We start from the raw sequence: 19,018 nt of genomic DNA, 5'->3' as shown, positions 1-19,018 counted from the left end.
CATAGGTGTAAATGACAGTAAGAATCAATGGGTGAAGCATTTTGGGATTTTTTTCTGCTACGTCCTAATGCATCCCACACCCTTTACTTGGGCAGAACTCCCTTGGAGGTCAGTGGGAGCTTTGTTAAATGTGTAAAAACTGTGGGTGAGAATTCTAAAGCTGACTGAAGGAGTTAGGTGCATGACTCCCATTTATTTCCCTGGGAATTGTGTGTCTAAAACTCCTTGGAGGCTTTGAAATGCTCAGGCTGCAGGATTTAACAAATCACAGAAATATGGGCAGGAAAGGGCCACAGGATGTCATTTAGCTCATCATCCCTGTGCACAGAGAGCAGACCAAAGTAGGATGTCACCCTGCAAAACAGATTCACCAATAACAAGCAGTCCTGTAGCACCTTAAAGACCAACACATTTATTAGATCTTACCCATGAAAGTTCATGTCCAAATACATTTGTTATTTTTCAAGGTACTCTAGGACTGCTTATTATTTGTGAAGCTACAGACTAATGCAGCTGCTCCTCTGAGGCTGAAACATAGATTGTTTGTTTTTGAGCTTCCCCCACCATCCAATGCCACTGTTAGAGCAGAAACGTCACATCGGAATGTTGTGTATTTATTTATTTATTGTTTCCCCACTGTGGGTAGATTCTTGTTTTGACACAGTTCTTTTTAAGGCTGAGTAATATGGAATTAATCAGTACAGTGAAAATACACATGGGAAGTGCTGAGGTCACTATGATCCAATCAACTGCAAGGTACGTACACATAGCAACCCAACAAGAGCTGTGTTTTCTTTGTGATACCAGCAAGAAAAACATCCTCTGACCACTGCTAGGTGTTTGGGTGAATGTATAGTCAGTCTTAGATCAGGCATCTTCTAGACAGCTGATTGTTGGGCAGCTAATGCTTATCTTCTGCTTCCAGCTGTTGGTCCTCTATCTCATTTCTGCCCTTTTGCCATTTCCTACAATACATTCCTGCAAAGAGAAGGGTGGGGGTGGAAATTCTGACCTGGTCAAAGATTCTGGTGCTACTTGTTGCTTCCCTTTGCTGGTTTGTGCATGTCTAAAGGAAAGCCAGAAAGCATCAGTCTCTGGAGCTTACAAGGTTGCTAGGAGCCAGCATTCTGTGTTTTCTGTTAAAAGCTATACTGCCACATCAGAGGAGAGTGAAATTAACCTGCGAAACATTCTAACAAGAAACTGAGACCCTTAGGCTGGAAGAGACAACATGCTGGATCAGATTCACTTGCTGGCTGCTGTGACAGTCTTGGGAGTCCTGGAGCAAGGTATGGCCATTGAATGTGCATTCCGCCAAAATTGGATTAACCAGTTTATAACCTGTCTGCTCTCCTTCTCTTTGCATTAATTAATAGCTCCTGTGATGAGGTGTCTACCCCACACAAGGCCTGATGGGGTAATTAGGCCATGGAGGAAACCCAGGGCATGCTAGATCCTAATTGCTGGTGATGTCCAAGTGGGAGGAAGAAGTTGGACAAATGTATAAATGGAGGCAGTTGGTAGGTTGAGGGGATAGGAAGGTCTGCAGTTAAATGACCTGATGTAATGGCAAGGGTGACATTTATGGGAGGCTAGGGAAGGCTGTCACCCCCGCTAAAGTTTGAAACCCCCCCTGGATTTCATACTTGAGATCTGCTTAAAGTACATGCCCTGCTCCAGAACAGCAAGAAGTGTCAAGTGTCTAGGCAGAGGAGCAAGAATGTCCTGACCAAGGATTAAACAGAGACTGGGAGTGGCTGGCCCCTTACAAGAACAGCTTCTCCTCTCTGACAGTTCACAGCTCCACATTAGAATCTGACAATGGGCCACATCCCCCCTGACTGATCTGACTTGTTTTTTCTCCTCTCCTGATGTATACTACTGGTAATGGGCCATTTCCACCCTGACTGAATAGATCTTGTCAGCTCTGTCCGTCCCTTTTACTGGGACCCCCCTCTTTAAATACTCTGCTGAAACGCGCCCCGCCCCACTAATGCATCTGACGAAGTGGATCTTTGCCCACAAAAGCATATGCTCCAAAATATCTGTTAGTCTATAAGGTGCCACAGAACTTCTTGTTGTTCTCGAAGATACAGACTAACACGGCGACCTCGCTGACACATGCCCTGATCCAGAGGCAATTCTTTACTGCAACAGAGCTTGAGCTGCTCCCAGATTTGCCTTTGGGGCAGGGAGTTCGTTAATAAACAAAGGGAGGTGAGATGATTAACAATAACAAAAGGTTTGTCGTGCAACGATAGTTTAAAAGAAGCGTAGGAATGAGTTGGCGTGTTGCTGGGGTCTGCACTTGGACCACTGCTGTTAAACTTAGAACGTAAGAACGGCCATACTGGATCAGACCAAAAGTCTATCTAGCCCAGTATCTTTTCTTCTGACAGGTATCAGAGAGGTGGCCGTGTTAGTCTGTATCTTCAAGAACAACAAGAAGTCCTGTGGCACCTTATAGACTAGCAGATATTTTGGAGCTTAAGCTTTTGTGCGCAAAGACCCACTTCGTCAGCGGATCTTTGCCCACAAAAGCTTGTGCTCCAAAATATCTGTTAGTCTATAAGGTGCCACAGGACTTCTTGTTGTTTTCTTCTGAGAGTTGCCAATGCCAGATGCCCAGAGGAATTAAACAGAACAGGTAATCATCAAGTGATACCTCTCCTGTCATCCCTTTCCAGCCTCTGACAAAGAGAGGCCAGGGACACCATTCCTACCCATACAGGCTAATAGCCATTGATGGACCCAACCTCCATAAATGTATCTATTTTTTTAACCCTGTTAAAGTCCTGGTCTTCACAACAACCTCTGGCAATGCTACATCCTCCCATGCATGAAGAAAAAGTTCCTTTTGTTAGTTTTAAACCTGCTACCTATTAATTTAATTTGGAGTCCCCTAGTTCATATATTAAATAACTTCCTTATTCACTTTTTCCACACTTGTCCATGCTTTGTCCACACTTTTATAGACCTCTACCATATCCCCTACCTCCTTATCTCCTCTTTTCTAAGCTGAAAAATCCCAGTCTTTTTAACCTTACTTCATACGGCACCCATTCCAAACCCCTAATCATTTTTGTTGCCCTTTCCTGAACCTTTTCCAAAGCCGCTATGTTTTTTGAGATGAGGTACATCTGCATAGATCTGCATACATTTGTATGCAGTACTGAAGGATGTAGGTGTACCATGGATTTATATAGAGGCAATAAGATATTCTCTGTCTTATTCTCTATCCCTTTTTTAATGATTCCTAATATTTTGCTAAAAGTTTGCTTACGTGATTGCTGCTGCACTTTGCAAGGATATTTTCAGAGAATTATCCACAATGACTCCAGGGAAGTATAGGCCCATCAGTCTTACATCAGTCCCTGGAAAAATCATGGAGGGGCTCCCCAAGGAAGTCATTTTGAAGCACTTGGAGGAGGGGAGAGTGATCAGGAATAGTCAGCATGGATTCATGAAGGCCAGGTCATGCCTGACCAATATGGTTAGTTTCTATGATGAGATAACTGGCTCTGTGGATAGGGGAAAATCAATGGATGTGATTTATCTTGACCTTAGGAAAGCTTTTGTTACGGTCTCCCACAATATGCTTGTCAGCAAGTTAAAGGAATGTGGATTGGATAAATGGACAGTAAGATGGATAGACAGCTGGCTAGAAGGTCGGGCGCAGCGGGTAGTGATCAACGGCTCGATATAGGGATGGTGGTCAGTTTCTAGTGGAGTACCCCAAGGTTCAGTTCTGAGTCCTGTTCTGTTCAACATATTTATCAATGACCTGGATGAGGTGTTGGATTGCACTCTCAGCAAGTTTGCAGATGACACTAAGCTAGGGGGAGAGGTAGATATGCTAGAGGGTAGGGATAGGGTCCAGAGTGACTTAGACAGATTGGAAGACTGGGCTGCAAGAAATCTGATGAGGTTCAATAAGGACAAGTGCGGAGTCCTGCACTTGGGCCGGAAGAATCCCAAGCATTGTTATAGGCTGGGGTCTGACTGGCTTGGTAGTAGTTCTGCAGAAAAGGACCTGGGAGTTGTAGTGGACGAGAAGCTGAACATGACTCAACAGTGTGCCGTTGTAGCCAAGAAGGCTTAATGGCATATTAGGTTGCATCAAGAGGAGCGTTGCCAGTAGATCCAAAGAAGTGATTGTTCCTTTTTATTCAGTTTCAGTGAGGCCGCATCTGGAGTATTGTGTCCAGTACTGGACCCCCAGTTATAGGAAGGGTGTGGATACACTGGAGACGGTCCAGCGGAGGGTGCCCAAAATAATCAGGGGGCTGGAGCATATGACTTATGAAGAAAGGTTGAGGGAATTGGGACTGTTTAGTCTGCAGAAGAGAAGACTGAGGGGGGACTTGACAACAGCCTTCAACTTACTGAAGGGAGGTTGCAAAGAAGCTGGAGGGAGGCTGTTCACAGTGGTCACGGGTGGCAGAACACGGAACAATGGTCTCAAGTTGCATTTGGGAAGGTCCAGGTTGAACACTAGGAAAACCTTTTTCACTAGGAGGGTGGTGAAGCATTGGAATGGTCTCCCCAGGGAAGTAGTGGAGTCTCCATCCCTGGAGGTGTTTAAGTCTCACCATGACAAAGCCCTGGCTGGGCTGATCTGATGGGTCTGGTCCTGCTTAGGGCAGGGGGCTGGACTTGATGGCATTTTTAGGTCTCTTCCAGCTCTGTTGTTCTATGATTCTACGATTCTACCCATCTTATCCTTATCAAGATCATATCTATCATGTTTTTGGACTTCCCATCATTCGATCACCATGCCCACTTCCTATAGTCCTTTTGTTGGAATCTCACATTACAGATCACCATCTTGTGCTCCAGAGCAAACTCTAGTAGCTTCTTGCCCCATTTGTTTCTTTCTCTGGTATCCTTTGGCCTTCAGAACCTCTTTTCTACCCTTCCTTATATCGCTGGTAACTGCGTGTACCACGACAACCAGGTCCTCACCAGCACCACATATAAGTCTATCTCGATGTCTTGAGAGATCCGCAACCTTAACACTAGGCAGGCAGGTCACCATGGCTACGTCTACACGTGAAGCCTACATCGAAATAGCTTATTTCGATGAGTAACGTCTACACGTCCTCCAGGGCTGGCAACGTCGATGTTCAACTTCGACGTTGCGCGGCACCACATCGAAATAGGCACTGCGAGGGAACGTCTACATGCCAAAGTAGCACACATCGAAATAAGGGTGCCAGGCACAGCTGCAGACAGGGTCACAGGGCGGACTCAACAGCAAGCCGCTCCCTTAAAGGGCCCCTCCCAGACACAGTTGCACTAAACAACACAAAATACACAGAGCTGACAACTGGTTGCAGACCCTGTGCCTGCAGCATGGATCCCCAGCTGCCGCAGCAGCAGCCAGAAGCCCTGGGCTAAGGGCTGCTGCCCACGGTGACCATAGAGCCCTGCAGGGGCTCGAGAGAGAGCGTCTCTCAACCTCTCAGCTGATGGTCGCCATGGCGGACCCCGCTATTTCGAAGTTGCGGGACGCGCAACGACTACACGGTCCCTACTTCGACGTTGAACATCGAAGTAGGGCGCTATTCCTATCCCCTCATGGGGTTAGCGACTTCGACGTCTCGCCGCCTAACGTCGAAGTTAACTTTGAAATAGCGCCCGGCGCGTGTAGCTGTGACGGGCGCTATTTCGAAGTTAGTGCCGCTACTTCGAAGTAGCGTGCACGTGTAGACACGGCTCATATGGTTCTCCTGGTCATCACAAACCCAGCTGTCTATGTTTCTAATGATTGAATCCCCCATTACTAACAAACCACCTTTTCCTAATGACTAGAGTTCCATCCCCAACTAAACTCTCGCATGAAACTCCCTTTTAGCTGCTCCTGTTTGCTAAGCTCCCTGGTTGCTTACTAGCAGGCTTTACATAGCCCTGGCCTTCCTGATAGCAGTGTCCCCCGGTTTTATTAATCCCTGATACACGGTGCCAAGTTCTTTGTATTCTCCCAGACAGAGGCTTGGGAGGAAAAGGGAGAATGTTGAACCCCATTATGAATACATAGGTGGTCCTATCTATGCTGCAGAAAGCCAGAATAAAGACAGTCTCACTTACTCCAGAAAATGAATTAACTTACTCCAAGAAAGTCACTCTACAAACTTTGTCTCAAAATCTGAGCACTGTACGCTTACCTCACAGTGAACAACCATCCATTACCATGTTGTATGCATAGATGTGCTTCATGGGGATAACTGGTCATGTTAGAACCAGGCGACACGTGGCAAAAAGTTATTGCCAAGACCAGAAAATCCACAGGAAATGATGCCACTCTGACCTCACAATGGACAAGCCTGGTAGGCAGACCTGCCCCAAAAAATGCTGATCTACTGATCTTTCTAAATAAGAATACAGAGGGTGTTTTCTAGAGGCAGAGCGGGACGTCAGAAAGATGTGTTGGAAACGTGACTGGAGGTATATTACGGCTCTAAAACTGGAGAAGGGGGAAGTCTGAATACAAGAACATTCTTCCTATTCCAAGTTAAATGCCCTGTTATTCCTGAAAAACAGTCTCAGCTGTGTGGACGCAAGGTGGTTTCTTACAGAACAAAGGGGTTTTCGCGGAAGAAAAACCCCAGTGTAGACAAGCTATATGAGCAATTAGGCAAAGGAAAAGCCACCAAGAAAGCATGCTGAAATAGTCCCAAGAGATTACTATGGATTTTCACTTTACTGTCTAGGATCTTCCTTCCAGATCTGTCATTGAGAGGCTCCCAAACTTCCAGTATAGACCTCACCAAAAAAACGGGCCTGATTCTTATATAAACTAAGGCCAATTGATACTACATTTATCATACAAATAGGTCAATTAAGCCCACTTCACAGATTACAACATATTAGATGGCCCCTTTTCCAGAACCAGAGGGACACAGAGATGCTTCAGTGCAGATGAGAATCAGGTCTCCTTGGTCTGTGAAACAGCAGTTCCGAAACTGCATGTGTTGCAAAATAGGGATGCTGGGGGGATTAGAGAACTGATTCATTTGTCTTCCATTTAAATATTTTTCTCATTCTCAGAACTAAGATGGGAGAGGATACCACTGATACAAATATTTCCAGGCCGTGCACTTGCTGTAGGATCATCCTGAAATTAGACCAATATATGGCTAATGTGGCATAAGTCTATCCTGTGAAATCCAGATAGTATGTATGAAGCCTTGCCAGAGCTGGAGATGTATCTCTGAAAAATGCATGAAAATATCTCATGAGTTGTCAGGGCTGTTCCCACTCTGTCACTCTGAGTGCAGAAGGTTGGGGCCTGCAAAAACCTTAAAAACGCCTTACCTCTATATGCTCTACTTAAAAAAGCTCCCCAAGGGCACATATTCCCTGACCCTGGGGGTTAGTGCCACCGCCACCATCAAGTGGAAAAGTCCCCCTGAAAACTCAGGAAGACACACTTGGGTATCTCCCTGTGGGGTAACCCCAAGCTTCACCCTCTCCTTGGGATATAGCTTGGAAACAAAGGCTGTCTAGATTGCTGAGAACTGTCGGCAAAAGATACCCAAATTGCACAATGCATTTGTGTATCTCCTTCTGAGACTTCTACCGGGATAGGGTTTCCCAACATTTGGCCCATCCACACAGGGACAAATGTCAGGAAAACACCCTCTGCCAAGATATCCCGTCTTCCTTATGGAACGAGGAAGACAGGGTTGTTGGCAGAACACTCCTGATGTGGCAGACATCTGCTGAGACACATCCAGTCTCCTGACAGAAGCCTGCAGTTAAAACACAGCCAAAGAGATGTAATCTGATAGCTGACCCTTTGGTCTAGGCACATACACAGACACTCCTCTAGGACACAGGAATCAAATCATTGCCTTAAAAACGTAATTTATTCACAAAAGATGAAAAAGCCCACCAAGAAAGTAAATAAGCATACATGATTGCTAGATGAAATTAAACCAACTAAAGATTATCAATATTAGAGCACAGAAAATTACTTCCCTTGGATTCAACTTAGAAGTTACAGTGTACAGGGGGAAAAAAATCATCAATAAACCTGAGATGTCCCACACCAAATCCAAAATAAAAAATTACCTGATCACGTCTAACTAAACATTTCCTTTCTACTTATATACCTATGTGCTGATTATGAGATGTCCAGGATTTAAGGTTTAAGCATCTTGTCTGTGTCTCTCAGCTCCAGCCCCGCACAAAGGCAAAAGACTCCTTCTCTCACCAGGCCATTCTTCAATTCAAAAATTCCCCTTTCTCCCCATTGGCTCACCTGGCTGCTTCACTCGGAGAACCCTCTTGGGGTTTAACCCGTTACAGACATTCATTTATGACACTAATACAGCAATTGGTCCCTTCTGGAAGCATTACTTTTTTTTTCTTGAGGAAATATTTTTATGAGTGCTGAGAAGTGTTCTGGGTAAGTTAAGTCCTTGGGTGACCCATCCAGCAGACATTCAGATACTGCCCAGCTGATTAGCAGAACGCCCAAAGCTGCCTAGAATTAGCAGCCTGTGTTTTACTGGTCACATCTCCATAACTTAGCAGCATGTGTTCTATTGGTGGGTCACATCCACACGTGCCTCAGTGCACATAAAATTTATTCTGTTCTTAAGTGGAAAACATTAGCGGGAACATTGGCCCTGGGTATAATTCTTTGATGGTAAAAATATAATAATAGTGACGTAAGGCATGTGTTTGTTTGGTGGGAAGGGGAATAACTACATTCCATGCATGGACATGGCGCCAACTTTTCATGTGGTCGTGGAATGTTAACAAGTGGCTCGCAAGCACTCTTACACTGAGCTCTGACATCTGAGCTCTGTCAGTGACAGTCTCCCAGTCTCCATGATGGCCTTCTTGCTTCTTTCTTTGCAGCTTACTTCTCCCTCCAGGTGATCTACGCCAGGCGAGCCTACAGGATCTCTCCTCCAAAAGTCTCAGGGCCACCTGATTTTGAGAGGGTCTTTCGAGCACAGTAAGACTAATTTTTAAGGGCCTGCTCTACTGGGCCAGGAGTTATCTCCCATCCCATCTTTGCTGACATTTGATCAGAGAGTTGCTTACAAGGCTTCCCCCAGGACTGCAGGTGGTTGCAGGACTGGGGGCCAACGAGGGAGCTGGCTGATAGAAAGGCAATGACTAGTCATAGCTGCTTTGTCAATCAGCCTGCTGTCGTGGTGGAAGGTTTACTGCATTTTAAACAGAAGGGACTGATTGTTGCTATAAATCCCTCCTCCTATGGCTGGCTCAGTCTGGCAGTGGTACCAGGGTTTCACCCCAGGGAGGACACCACAATGCCAGATTCACATGGATTGATTTATTAAGCGCCACTGTTAGGGTTGCTCTTAAGTTAGTCACCATGTCTCAGTTTCAGACGTTCACTTACACACCTCTCGGCTGTGGTTGGCAGACGCCAGGGCCCTGATTCTCTGTAGCACCCAGCCTTTGGCACAAGACACAGACTGGCACAGGGTGCAGGACAGGGATACAAAACCCTGCTCCCAGAATGGTTTCGTGCCAAACCTGACAGACTTCAGAGTAGCCCAAGTGCAGCGCTGATCTCTACCAGTTTGCGCCAGGGGGATATGTCAGGTGGGATCAGGCAGAGCACAGTACCCCGACATAGGCCATATGCTGGGTATTGTAGTGGGGAGGGAGAATGGCATAGGAGGCTCTATGTTCTCTGGGGTAGTCCCTAGTAAGGGAGGCATCGCCAGTTTCCCATAGCAGAGATGGGGGATCCGATCCTATTCATAGGGTGGTGGTGGGAACCCTACTGGATAATTTCTTCCATACCCCTGACAGTGCAGTAGGTAGTCTTCAGATCTCTCATCTCAGACTAGACCAGTAAGGAAGATAGCCACAACAGCTAACAGAACAAACAACCATCACTACCAACATGTAACCAAAGCTGCGGAGGGAAATATAAGGGAAGATGAGGGGAAGACGCATGTATCAGAAACCTGGGGAATCAGGCTCATTGCTGCCCAGGGTGCTGTGGGAGCAGAAAGGCCTCTGAAAACTAATGGGAAGAAACCATGGTGACTGAATACTATGGCCCCCATTCTGCTGTGAGTTGTTTCATATGATCTCATTAGCTGCGGTTAGTTAGATGAGAGACTTATTCTGACAAGTGGGGAAGGAAGGAATGGAGAAAGCCACTGAGCATGGCTTTACATAGAAGAAATTCTATGGAAAAGCAGAAGCCTGCAACCACTCGGACACCCCAGTGAATCACAAAATGGTGACCTTGTTCTTCCTCTTCCTCCAGGGTGAATTGCTCTGAGTATTTCCCTGTTTTCCTGGCTGTTCTCTGGCAGGCTGGCCTCTTCTTCCATCAAGGTGAGGCTGGTCCTTTAGTTGATTAAACTGGGCAAGGAGCAGAGGATGCTGGAGCTGTTTAGAATTGTGTCTGCTATGTGCGGGCCCAGTCAGAAGAGGTCAACAAGACTTGCTTCCTCAGGTCTCTGACAAGACTGCACCTGTGAGAAGGAACAGCCAGGATCTTTCTGAGCAAGAGGTTCTAGCCTTAAAGGGACAGGCTGGGTAAAAATTTCCAAAAAGCCTTTGTCAGCTGCTGTAATTTGTCTCCACCTCTCAATTGCAGGTCTAACTGCTGCCTTGGGCCTGCTTTATCTCTGGTCCCGCTACTGCTATTTTGTGGGTTATAAGAAGTCTGCATCAGGAAGGTAATGGGGCATGGATTCGTGCTGCAGTGGGGCATGGATTTCTTCTTCTGGGGCTTTAGGCATGGAATTGAAAGCACTCGGAGTGTCAAAGAGTCTGGTTTGGTGTCTGAGGGTATGTCTTTACTACAGGGAAGATCGACCCAGGCAGGGTTGATTTACCGGGGCTTGATTTCACACGCTTAGTACAGGTGCACAAAATTGAACTACCTGGGGGTCAGCAGTCAACCTCTGTATTCCTCAATATTGTGAGGAGTAAAAGAACTCAACAGGAGAGTTTCTCCCATTGACCTCCCTCAGTGAGGACAGCCAGGTAAATTGATTGTAGCTAAGTCGATTCTAACTACACAATTGCCGTAGGCAGAACTGCATATCTACAATCATCAGAGGGGTAGCCGAATTAGTCTGTATCTTCAAAAACAACAAGAAGTCCTGCGGCATCTTATAGACTAACAGATATTGTGGAGCATAAGCTTTTGTGGAAGCAGGTCTTTGCCCATGAAACCTTGTTCTCCAAAACACCTGTTAGTCTGTAAGGTGCCACAGGACTTCTTCTTATATCTACAATTGACTTTACTGTCTAATATAGACTTGGCCTGAGTCTACTGTTCTGTCTATTCGGGGTGCAGCAGGGTCCCTCCCTCTGCTAGAGAAATCAGCATCAATCAGAACTGCCAAGAGTTCTTTTCCCTGAAATATAAAAATACTGTCAGGGCTGATTAAGAAAATTAGAGCCCACCAAAATTTAAATGGACCTCTTTAACATCACAATGTCAGAACTCATTAGTATGGGCTGGGACGTAGGTTTAGGACTAAGCATATACAAGAGACCCAAGGAGTCTTCTGCCCCAGGGTTCAGAGTTTCTGCTGATTGCATGCGATATTTGTGTATGTGCATGGATGCACCTGGGATGAGCTAGCGCAAGAGAAAGCACTCAGAGCAGATGTCAGAGTTCTGGCCTCTCCTTCCCTTCTAGGGGTGGGAGATGGGAGTCTAATGGGTTTCACTACATCCTCTCCCCACTTCTCCTCTCTCTCTCTGGGTGTATTATTGCCATTATGAAAGGCCAGTGCTTCTAAGGGGGAGAAATTGAGCTACCTGGGGTCGGCAGTCAACCCCTGGACTCCTCAATATTGTGAGAGTAAGGGAGGTTGATGGGAGAGTTTCTCCTGTCAACCTTCCTCTGTAAGGACGGACAGGTAAGTCGATTGTAGATAAGTCGATTCTAGCTACCTAACTACCGTACCTAGAATTGCATATCTGCAATCTATTTTCATGTCTAGCGTAGCGCAGGCCTAAGTCTGAGCTCTCTCTCTCCCTGCAGGTTAGCTCCAATGTATTTCAGTGCCGGGGTTCTCTGGATTCTTATCGGACTCGCAGCATTTGGGATCTTGCATTTCTTGCTCTCCCACTATGTGGGGTTAAATATCGCTTTGTTCTTTGGCTTGTGAAAGGAGCCTCTCCATGGACCACATCCTCCTTTCTTGGCCTCTTTGAGCGTGCCCCCTTCATTGGGTCATGTCTCAATGGGTGCAAACAGAATGGCTGTGCATAGCGCTGCCCTCTAGCGGTGGAAAGTCAGACACACTTAGTATCTACTGTATCTTCTAAGGTAGTATCAGAGAGGTAGCCAAGTTAGTTTGTATCTTCAAAACCAACAAGAAGTCCTGGGGCACCTGATAGACTAACAGATATTTTGGAGCATAAGGTTTCGTGGGCAAAGACCCGCTTCATCAGGTGTCATCTGAGGAAGCAGGTCTTTGCCCAGGAAAACTTATGCTCCAAAATATCTGTTAGCCGATCGGGTGCCACAGGACTTCTTGTTGTTTTCTAAGCAAGTGGTTCTCAAATGTCATTGGGACCTGACTCCCTTCAGACAACAAAAATTACTACATGACCCCCTTTGCTAGTCTTTAAAGTGCTACTTGACTGCTTTTTGTTTTGATAGTGTCTAGACTAGCACGGCTTCCTCTTTGTTACTATCCAGCAGGGGAGAGTGTGACAGGATGTTCCAAATTCTTTATGAAAATATGCTTATGACATGGCTGAGATGTCCTTTATGCATGATCATTAATTTCAGCAAACATTGGAAAGGTTAGGATTTAGGCTACATCTACACAGCACCATTATTTCGAAACAATCCATTTTGGTATCATTATTCAGAAACAGCTTATTTCAAAATAACACAGCTACATACAAGAATGCATGTTGAATTAGCACCCAGCTATTTCAAAACAGCATGTCTGGACACATACTGCCTGTTTTGAAATAGTGCCATTAGATGCTTTATGGCTTATTTTGAAATAACTATTCAGTTGCTTAACAGCACCTATTTTGAAACAGCTGTTTTGAAATCAGTGTTATTCCTCTTGGAATGAGGCTTACGAAATTCCAAATTGTGTGCACATAACATAGATAATCACAAAGCTATTTTCTCAAAATGACTTTGCTGTGTGGCTGTAGCCTTACTGAATGTAATTATCTCAGTTGTATTCCTGTATAAGTTCTGTAGCTGAAGTTAGGAATATTGACCATGTATCTGTATTTCATGTATGCTGCTTTGGGTTACACATCCTGCTAACACTTCAGATACAATGAAGAAAAAGTGGGGCAGGGCTTATGGCCTGCCTGCCAGGACAGTGGACTGTGACAAGGCTTGGCTCCATACTGCCTCTGACTAATAGGATGCAGTGATGCCACAGAGTCAGGTGACCTGGTCACCCAATAGGAACTGCTTTATTTCTCCACTGGACATGGGAGGAATCAAAGCATGGATTCTCACATTATGGAAATTCAATATAAGGCAGGAGAGAAAAACACCTTTGCCTCCCAATCCCAGGAGATACCTGGAAATTAAAGGACTACAGCTGAGAAGAAGAGCCTGAGGCCTGCAAAGGACTCGACGTACACAATACCTAGGGTGAGGAATTATTATCTGTAACCAGTTCTTTAGTCAATCTAGCTTAATTTGTGTGCTCTGTATTTTCTCAGTAATCTGCTTTGGTCTGTTTGCTACCTCTTTAAACACTTAGAGTTCACCTTTTTATTGTTAATAAACGTATCTCTGGTTTATAATATAACCCAGTTTATGTAGTTTCCAGTACTGGGGAGGGGGAAGCAGGAACTTCTGTATACATTCCTCCACATCAAGGGAGGGGACAAGTTTCCTATTCTGTTGGGTTTCCACTCCAAGGGAAGCAGATATTGTGGGTGCTGTGGCAAGTCCCTTAAGATGAGCCCTCACAAAGGTGATCTCAATGTCTGCTCCAAGCTGCAGCTGCATGTGGCCCTGTCTGTGCATGTGCAGGACGACGTTTAAAAGCTTGGTTCAGCAAGACAAAGTGACAGGATACACAGGCTGGCAAAAAAGGTGGGCACAGTGGTACCTACAGCCCATAGGTGACATCTGAGGAGGTCTAAGCCATCACTGGCAGAGGGAGACTGAAACACGCACCAACCCTGGGAGGAGACAAAACCTGAGCCCTGCTGCCCTCGACAGGGCAGGTGCCCTATAATCTGAGCCCTGATGCCCAGAGCTGAAGCCCTCAGGCCTTAGTTTCTGCCCTCAGTGGGGCAGCTAAGGCTTCAGCATGTCACCATGAGCTACCCAAAATGCTCTAATATCTAGCTTGCAACAGAGCTCCCATCTTGCTGCATGTGTACGAATGACTTATGCTGGCTCTTGCATTATTTTTGCAGCTGTGTGGGCCTCTGGTTCTGAGAAGAAAAGGGCAAATTAATATCTTTTATTGGACCAGCTTCTGCTGCAGAGATGTTGCCTCACCCACCTTTTTACTCTTGCTCATCCAGTTGGCTTGAGCAATGCTGTAGATCCAACTTCAACCCTGAATAACTTCTAAAATATCACTCCCCCACAGGGGCAGTGAGTGCCAGATGCCAGCCCCAGGAGATTGACCTCAGCCGGCATCTGTTGAGGAAGATCAGAGCCATAGGTGAGCCCTAGATGAACGCACAAAAATCTTAATTCAGAGCAAAAAAGCAGTAAAGTAGCACTTTAAAGACTAACAAAATAATGTATTAGTTGAGCTTCCGTGGGCCTAATAAATTATTTTGTTAGTCTTTAAAGTGCTACTTTACAGCTTTTTTGTTTTGATAGTACATAGACTAGCACGGCTTTCTCTCTGTTACTAATTAAATTCAGAGAGATTTGATGCCTGCATTCCAGTATGTCTCTTTAAACCAAAGCTCACCGTTTTAATGATGTTTTGTTTGATATCTACATAGCAAGGATTTGTAAACCTGTTAATACTTGCTTACTAAATAAATAATAGAGAGTATATGTGTGTATTAAAAATTATATTATATATAATATTTGATAACGCGTTATTGAAGTGGGGGGTTTATGTCCTAACAGTCGAAAATTTATCAGAGGGGTAGCTGAGTTAGTCGGTATCTTCAAAAACAACAAGAAGTCCTGTGGCACCTGATAGACTAACACATATTGGCTGTGTCTACATGTGCCCCAAACTTCGAAATGGCCATGCAAATGGCCATTTCGAAGTTTACTAATGAAGCGCTGAAATGCATATTCAGCGCTTCATTAGCATGCGGGCGGCAGCGGCGCTTCGAAATTGACGCGCCTTGCCGCCGCGCGGCGTGTCCAGACGGGGCTCCTTTTCGAAAGCACGCCACCTACTTCGAAGTCCCCTTATTCCCGTAAACTCATGGGAATAAGGGGACTTCGAAGAAGGTGGCGTCCTTTCGAAAAGGAGCCCCGTCTGGACGCGCCGCGCGGCTGCAAGGCTCGTCAATTTCGAAGCGCCGCTGCCGCCCGCATGCTAATGAAGCGCTGAATATGCATTTCAGCGCTTCATTAGTAAACTTCGAAATGGCCATTTGCATGGCCATTTCGAAGTTTGGGGCACGTGTAGACGTAGCCATTTTGGAGCATAAGCTTTCCAGGGCAAAGACCGCTTCGTCAGTTGCATCTGATAAAGCAGGTCTTTGCCCACAAAAGCTTATGCTCCAAAATATCTGTTAGTCTATACGGTGCCACAAGACTTCTTGTTGAATCTGAAATTAGTACTTCTAATCCTACCTGGATGTTAGCAAAGCACAACAATTTTCATGGCACTCAGAATGAGCATGTGGAGTTTAGAGCACTTAGTTTAATTTTTGACAGCTAAGGTCAATCTTACCCACAGAGGTGTGGCTGCCCCATTGTAATAACCAGGACATTCTTGCTCCTCTGCCTAGACACTTGAGTGTTTTGAGTTAGGCATTCACTGTGCAGTTTCGTGAGGCCTACCCTCTCTCTTTCAGGACCACACCTGAGAGAAGCATTCATTCTCTTTGTGGTCATCAGATGGCTCTTCGTTCTCCTGGAAAATGCCCTGGCTCACAGATTAATAAAAGCCTTGTGTGGCCATGAGAAAATTCTACATTCAGCAGTTCCAGCAGCGAGGGGCGAATGTATGGCTGTGAAATTCTCTGTTCAGAGTTCTAATACAAACGCTCTCCTTGTACTCTAACCCAAAGAAAAGTTTACAAATACCCCTCCTGAGTGACAATAACCCCTGTCACTTGGCGGGAAGCAGTGTTCCCTGTAAGCTGAGGGGAGAGAGTCAGGTGCCACCCAGTTGATTAGCAGAGTGCCCACAGCCAGCAGCATGTGTTTCTACTGGTGGTACACATAATAATATTTATTCCACCCATGGATGGAATACATTAGAGGAACACTGGATGGGGCTGAGGGGGAGTTCCGTAAATCAGACTGAGTAACTCTGTAGCAACTAGGGGATTTTTATGTCAAACATTACCATGCAATCATATTGAATAGTAACAGAGAGAAAGGCCTGCTAGTCGATATACTATGAAAATAAAAAAGCAGTCCAGTAGCACTTTAAAGACTAACAAAATAATTTATTAGGTGATGAGCTTTCGTGGGACAGACCCACTTCTTCAGATCATAGCCATACCAGAACAGACTCAATATTTAAGGCACAGAGAACCAAAAATAGTAATCAAGGTTAACAAATCAGAAAAATACTATCAAGGTGAGCAATTCAGAGAACAGAGGTGCAGAAGATGAGGGAGGGTCAAGGAGTGGGTTTGTCCCATGAAAGCTCATCAGCTAATAAATTATTTTGTTAGTCTTTAAAGTGCTACTGGATTGCTTTTTTGTTTTCATGCAACCATATGTATGTAAACCAGCCTCAATGCAAACAAAGGAGCAGAAAATCAATATATTTTGTGGTGTATTATTCAGGTTCACATGCAGCACAGAACATGGAAACTTGCCTGTTTGGTCCTGAGCAAAACAAAAGATGTTTCTGTCGCCCTTTCTCTGCCTGTAAACTGGGCTACTTCTCATCTCTAGAGGAGGGGTTTCAGAAGGTTTGCAAATTAGAGCTTAACGAAACAAAGCAGCAGAAATGTAGCACTTTAAAGACTAACAAAAAGATGTATTGTTTGATGAGCTTTCATGGGACAAACCCACTTCATCAGATCAATCTCATTTCCAATACAGACTGACATTTATGAGTACAGAGGATAAATTAAAGCCCGATGCCCTGAGCACCTGCATCTCCTGCCTTCATCTGGAGCCCTGGAGGCTCAGACCCTCTGCAAGTCAACCTCAAAGGACCAGATTTTGGAGAGCTCATGGTCATGGCCAGATTTCCAAAAGAATTCAGCATCCAGTGAGCTGAGCTCTTTCAAAAACCAGACCCTTAACTGCAGTGTTATCACTTGAAGGGGATTCTGCCTCATTTCTGTAGTGCACAGAGCTCTCAGCATAGCATGACACTGAATAATAAATCTTATCTAACCCCCCGCCCCCAGCCATTTTCCTGCCTGTGTAATGAGTAACACCCAACATTCGGAAAAGGAAATGTTTATTTCTGAAATTATTTATTTCACAATGTTGGCCACCCCCTGCTTTCTTCTGTCTCACTCTGTTTGAACAGCAAGACTGACTCCCTGTGGAGAGAGAAGGGGTGTGAGGCAATATCTTTTATGGGGCCTCCTTCTGAAAAGCTGTGTCAGAAGTGATTCCCACCAAAGCAAGGGGGCTGGCAGACTTGCCCAGCTCTTGGGCAAAATGGGGGAGGACGGGGGGAAGGTAAAGGGACACAGCCTCAGGCAGAGAGGGCAGGGCTGGGAGCTAACCTCCCCCTCGCAGTCCTCGGCACCCCTGGAGCCTGCCCTGTGGGGCTCCAGTGGTGATTTAAAGGGCCCAGGGCTCCAGCCACTACCATTGCTGCAATAGCGGTGGCAGCAGCCAGGAACCCCGGCCCTTTTGAATCGCTGGACTCATGGGGAAGCTACCCCTTTTGTCCCATTAGCACACCAGTGTCAAAGATACTACTTAATTCACTTTGTCTTTCTAATAACCATGGAACAACCTGGCTTCACCAACACTGCACACAACAAAGGAAGAGGATAAATCACTTTCACTTTCTAGCTTTCACAGGCTTCCTTGCAGCATCCGGAGTAGTAAACATTCGCAGAACAAGTTTCAAATGCAAACACAAGCAGCCTGACTTAGTACAGCCTGATGGGGAACCAAGGGTGGGACTATAATACAAACAACAAGACGGTTTTCTTCTAACAGCTTTTGTACCAAGCTTAAAGAAACAAGACAGACACTGAAGTTAACGTTGATGGTGTCTTTTTACCACAGGGAGTGAACAGACATTTTACAACATCGATCCCACAGCAAGAGGTTTCTTAATTATTTATCCCAACCACCTACATCATCTTTTAAACTTTGTCCCCCTCCCGCACATTGGAACCAGAATAATCTACCAGTTCTAGAATCCAGACAAAATAGCCAATCCCAGCCAGCTCCCCTCTGCAGCTGCCCTTTCTTTGTTCAAAGTACTGCATCTGCTTTCAATTCAGCGTGTGGTGCTTACCGCTCCTCCGGAGGCCTGTTCCATCTTTCACCTCACCGGCCAGTTTTACAAGGCAGCGCTCTAACCCTGCAGTTTCTACTCACCTTCCTGCTCCTCTGTCTCCTGGTTTGTCAGACACAGCTGCAGAGTGACTCAGTGAACAGAAATGACTGACTCAGCAATATGAAGTGCCTGTAGCAGACTACTGTATCCTCTCCTCACTGGCTTTGAGGGAGCATCAGAATTGCAACATGGGGTTGAGTGGCTTTGGCACCAGCTACAGATTCTCATATCACCCATGGAAACATCTCGCCCAGTCTCCTTTAAACCTGCTGCGACTTGGAACGTGTGCCTCATGGCCCTGCGTATTAAGTACCCTGTGCAAAACAAAAGCTCCTACCCCTAATTCAATGGTGTTTCATCCCACTGCTTAATGATCCTCAAACCAAAGACCTGGTATGAGACACAGTCTAATA

At 45.5% G+C, this 19,018-nt stretch overlaps 1 protein-coding gene and 1 long non-coding RNA gene across 2 annotated transcripts; one reads left to right on the top strand and one right to left on the bottom strand.

Annotated features, from left to right (window-relative positions):
* Nucleotides 1-1,149: 1,149 nt before the first annotated feature.
* Nucleotides 1,150-12,373, top strand: LOC142020987 (leukotriene C4 synthase-like). Its single transcript, XM_075009323.1, has 5 exons — nt 1,150-1,289; nt 8,872-8,971; nt 10,268-10,338; nt 10,604-10,685; nt 12,008-12,373. The coding sequence occupies exons 1-5, from the start codon at nt 1,232-1,234 to the stop codon at nt 12,132-12,134; spliced, it is 438 nt and encodes a 145-aa protein (XP_074865424.1). The 5' UTR covers nt 1,150-1,231; the 3' UTR covers nt 12,135-12,373.
* Nucleotides 7,751-18,665, bottom strand: LOC142020988 (uncharacterized). Its single transcript, XR_012647587.1, has 3 exons — nt 18,647-18,665; nt 14,472-14,611; nt 7,751-10,478 (listed from the first exon to the last, which is right to left on the bottom strand). It is a non-coding gene; the product is annotated as an uncharacterized LOC142020988 (long non-coding RNA).
* Nucleotides 18,666-19,018: the final 353 nt, after the last annotated feature.

The sequence above is a fragment of the Carettochelys insculpta genome, chromosome 15, assembly GCF_033958435.1.
Source record: "Carettochelys insculpta isolate YL-2023 chromosome 15, ASM3395843v1, whole genome shotgun sequence".
Lineage (NCBI taxonomy): Eukaryota > Metazoa > Chordata > Testudines > Carettochelyidae > Carettochelys > Carettochelys insculpta.
The sequence above is the reverse complement of the archived record's forward strand: the minus strand, read 5'-3'. Positions and strand labels throughout refer to the sequence as shown.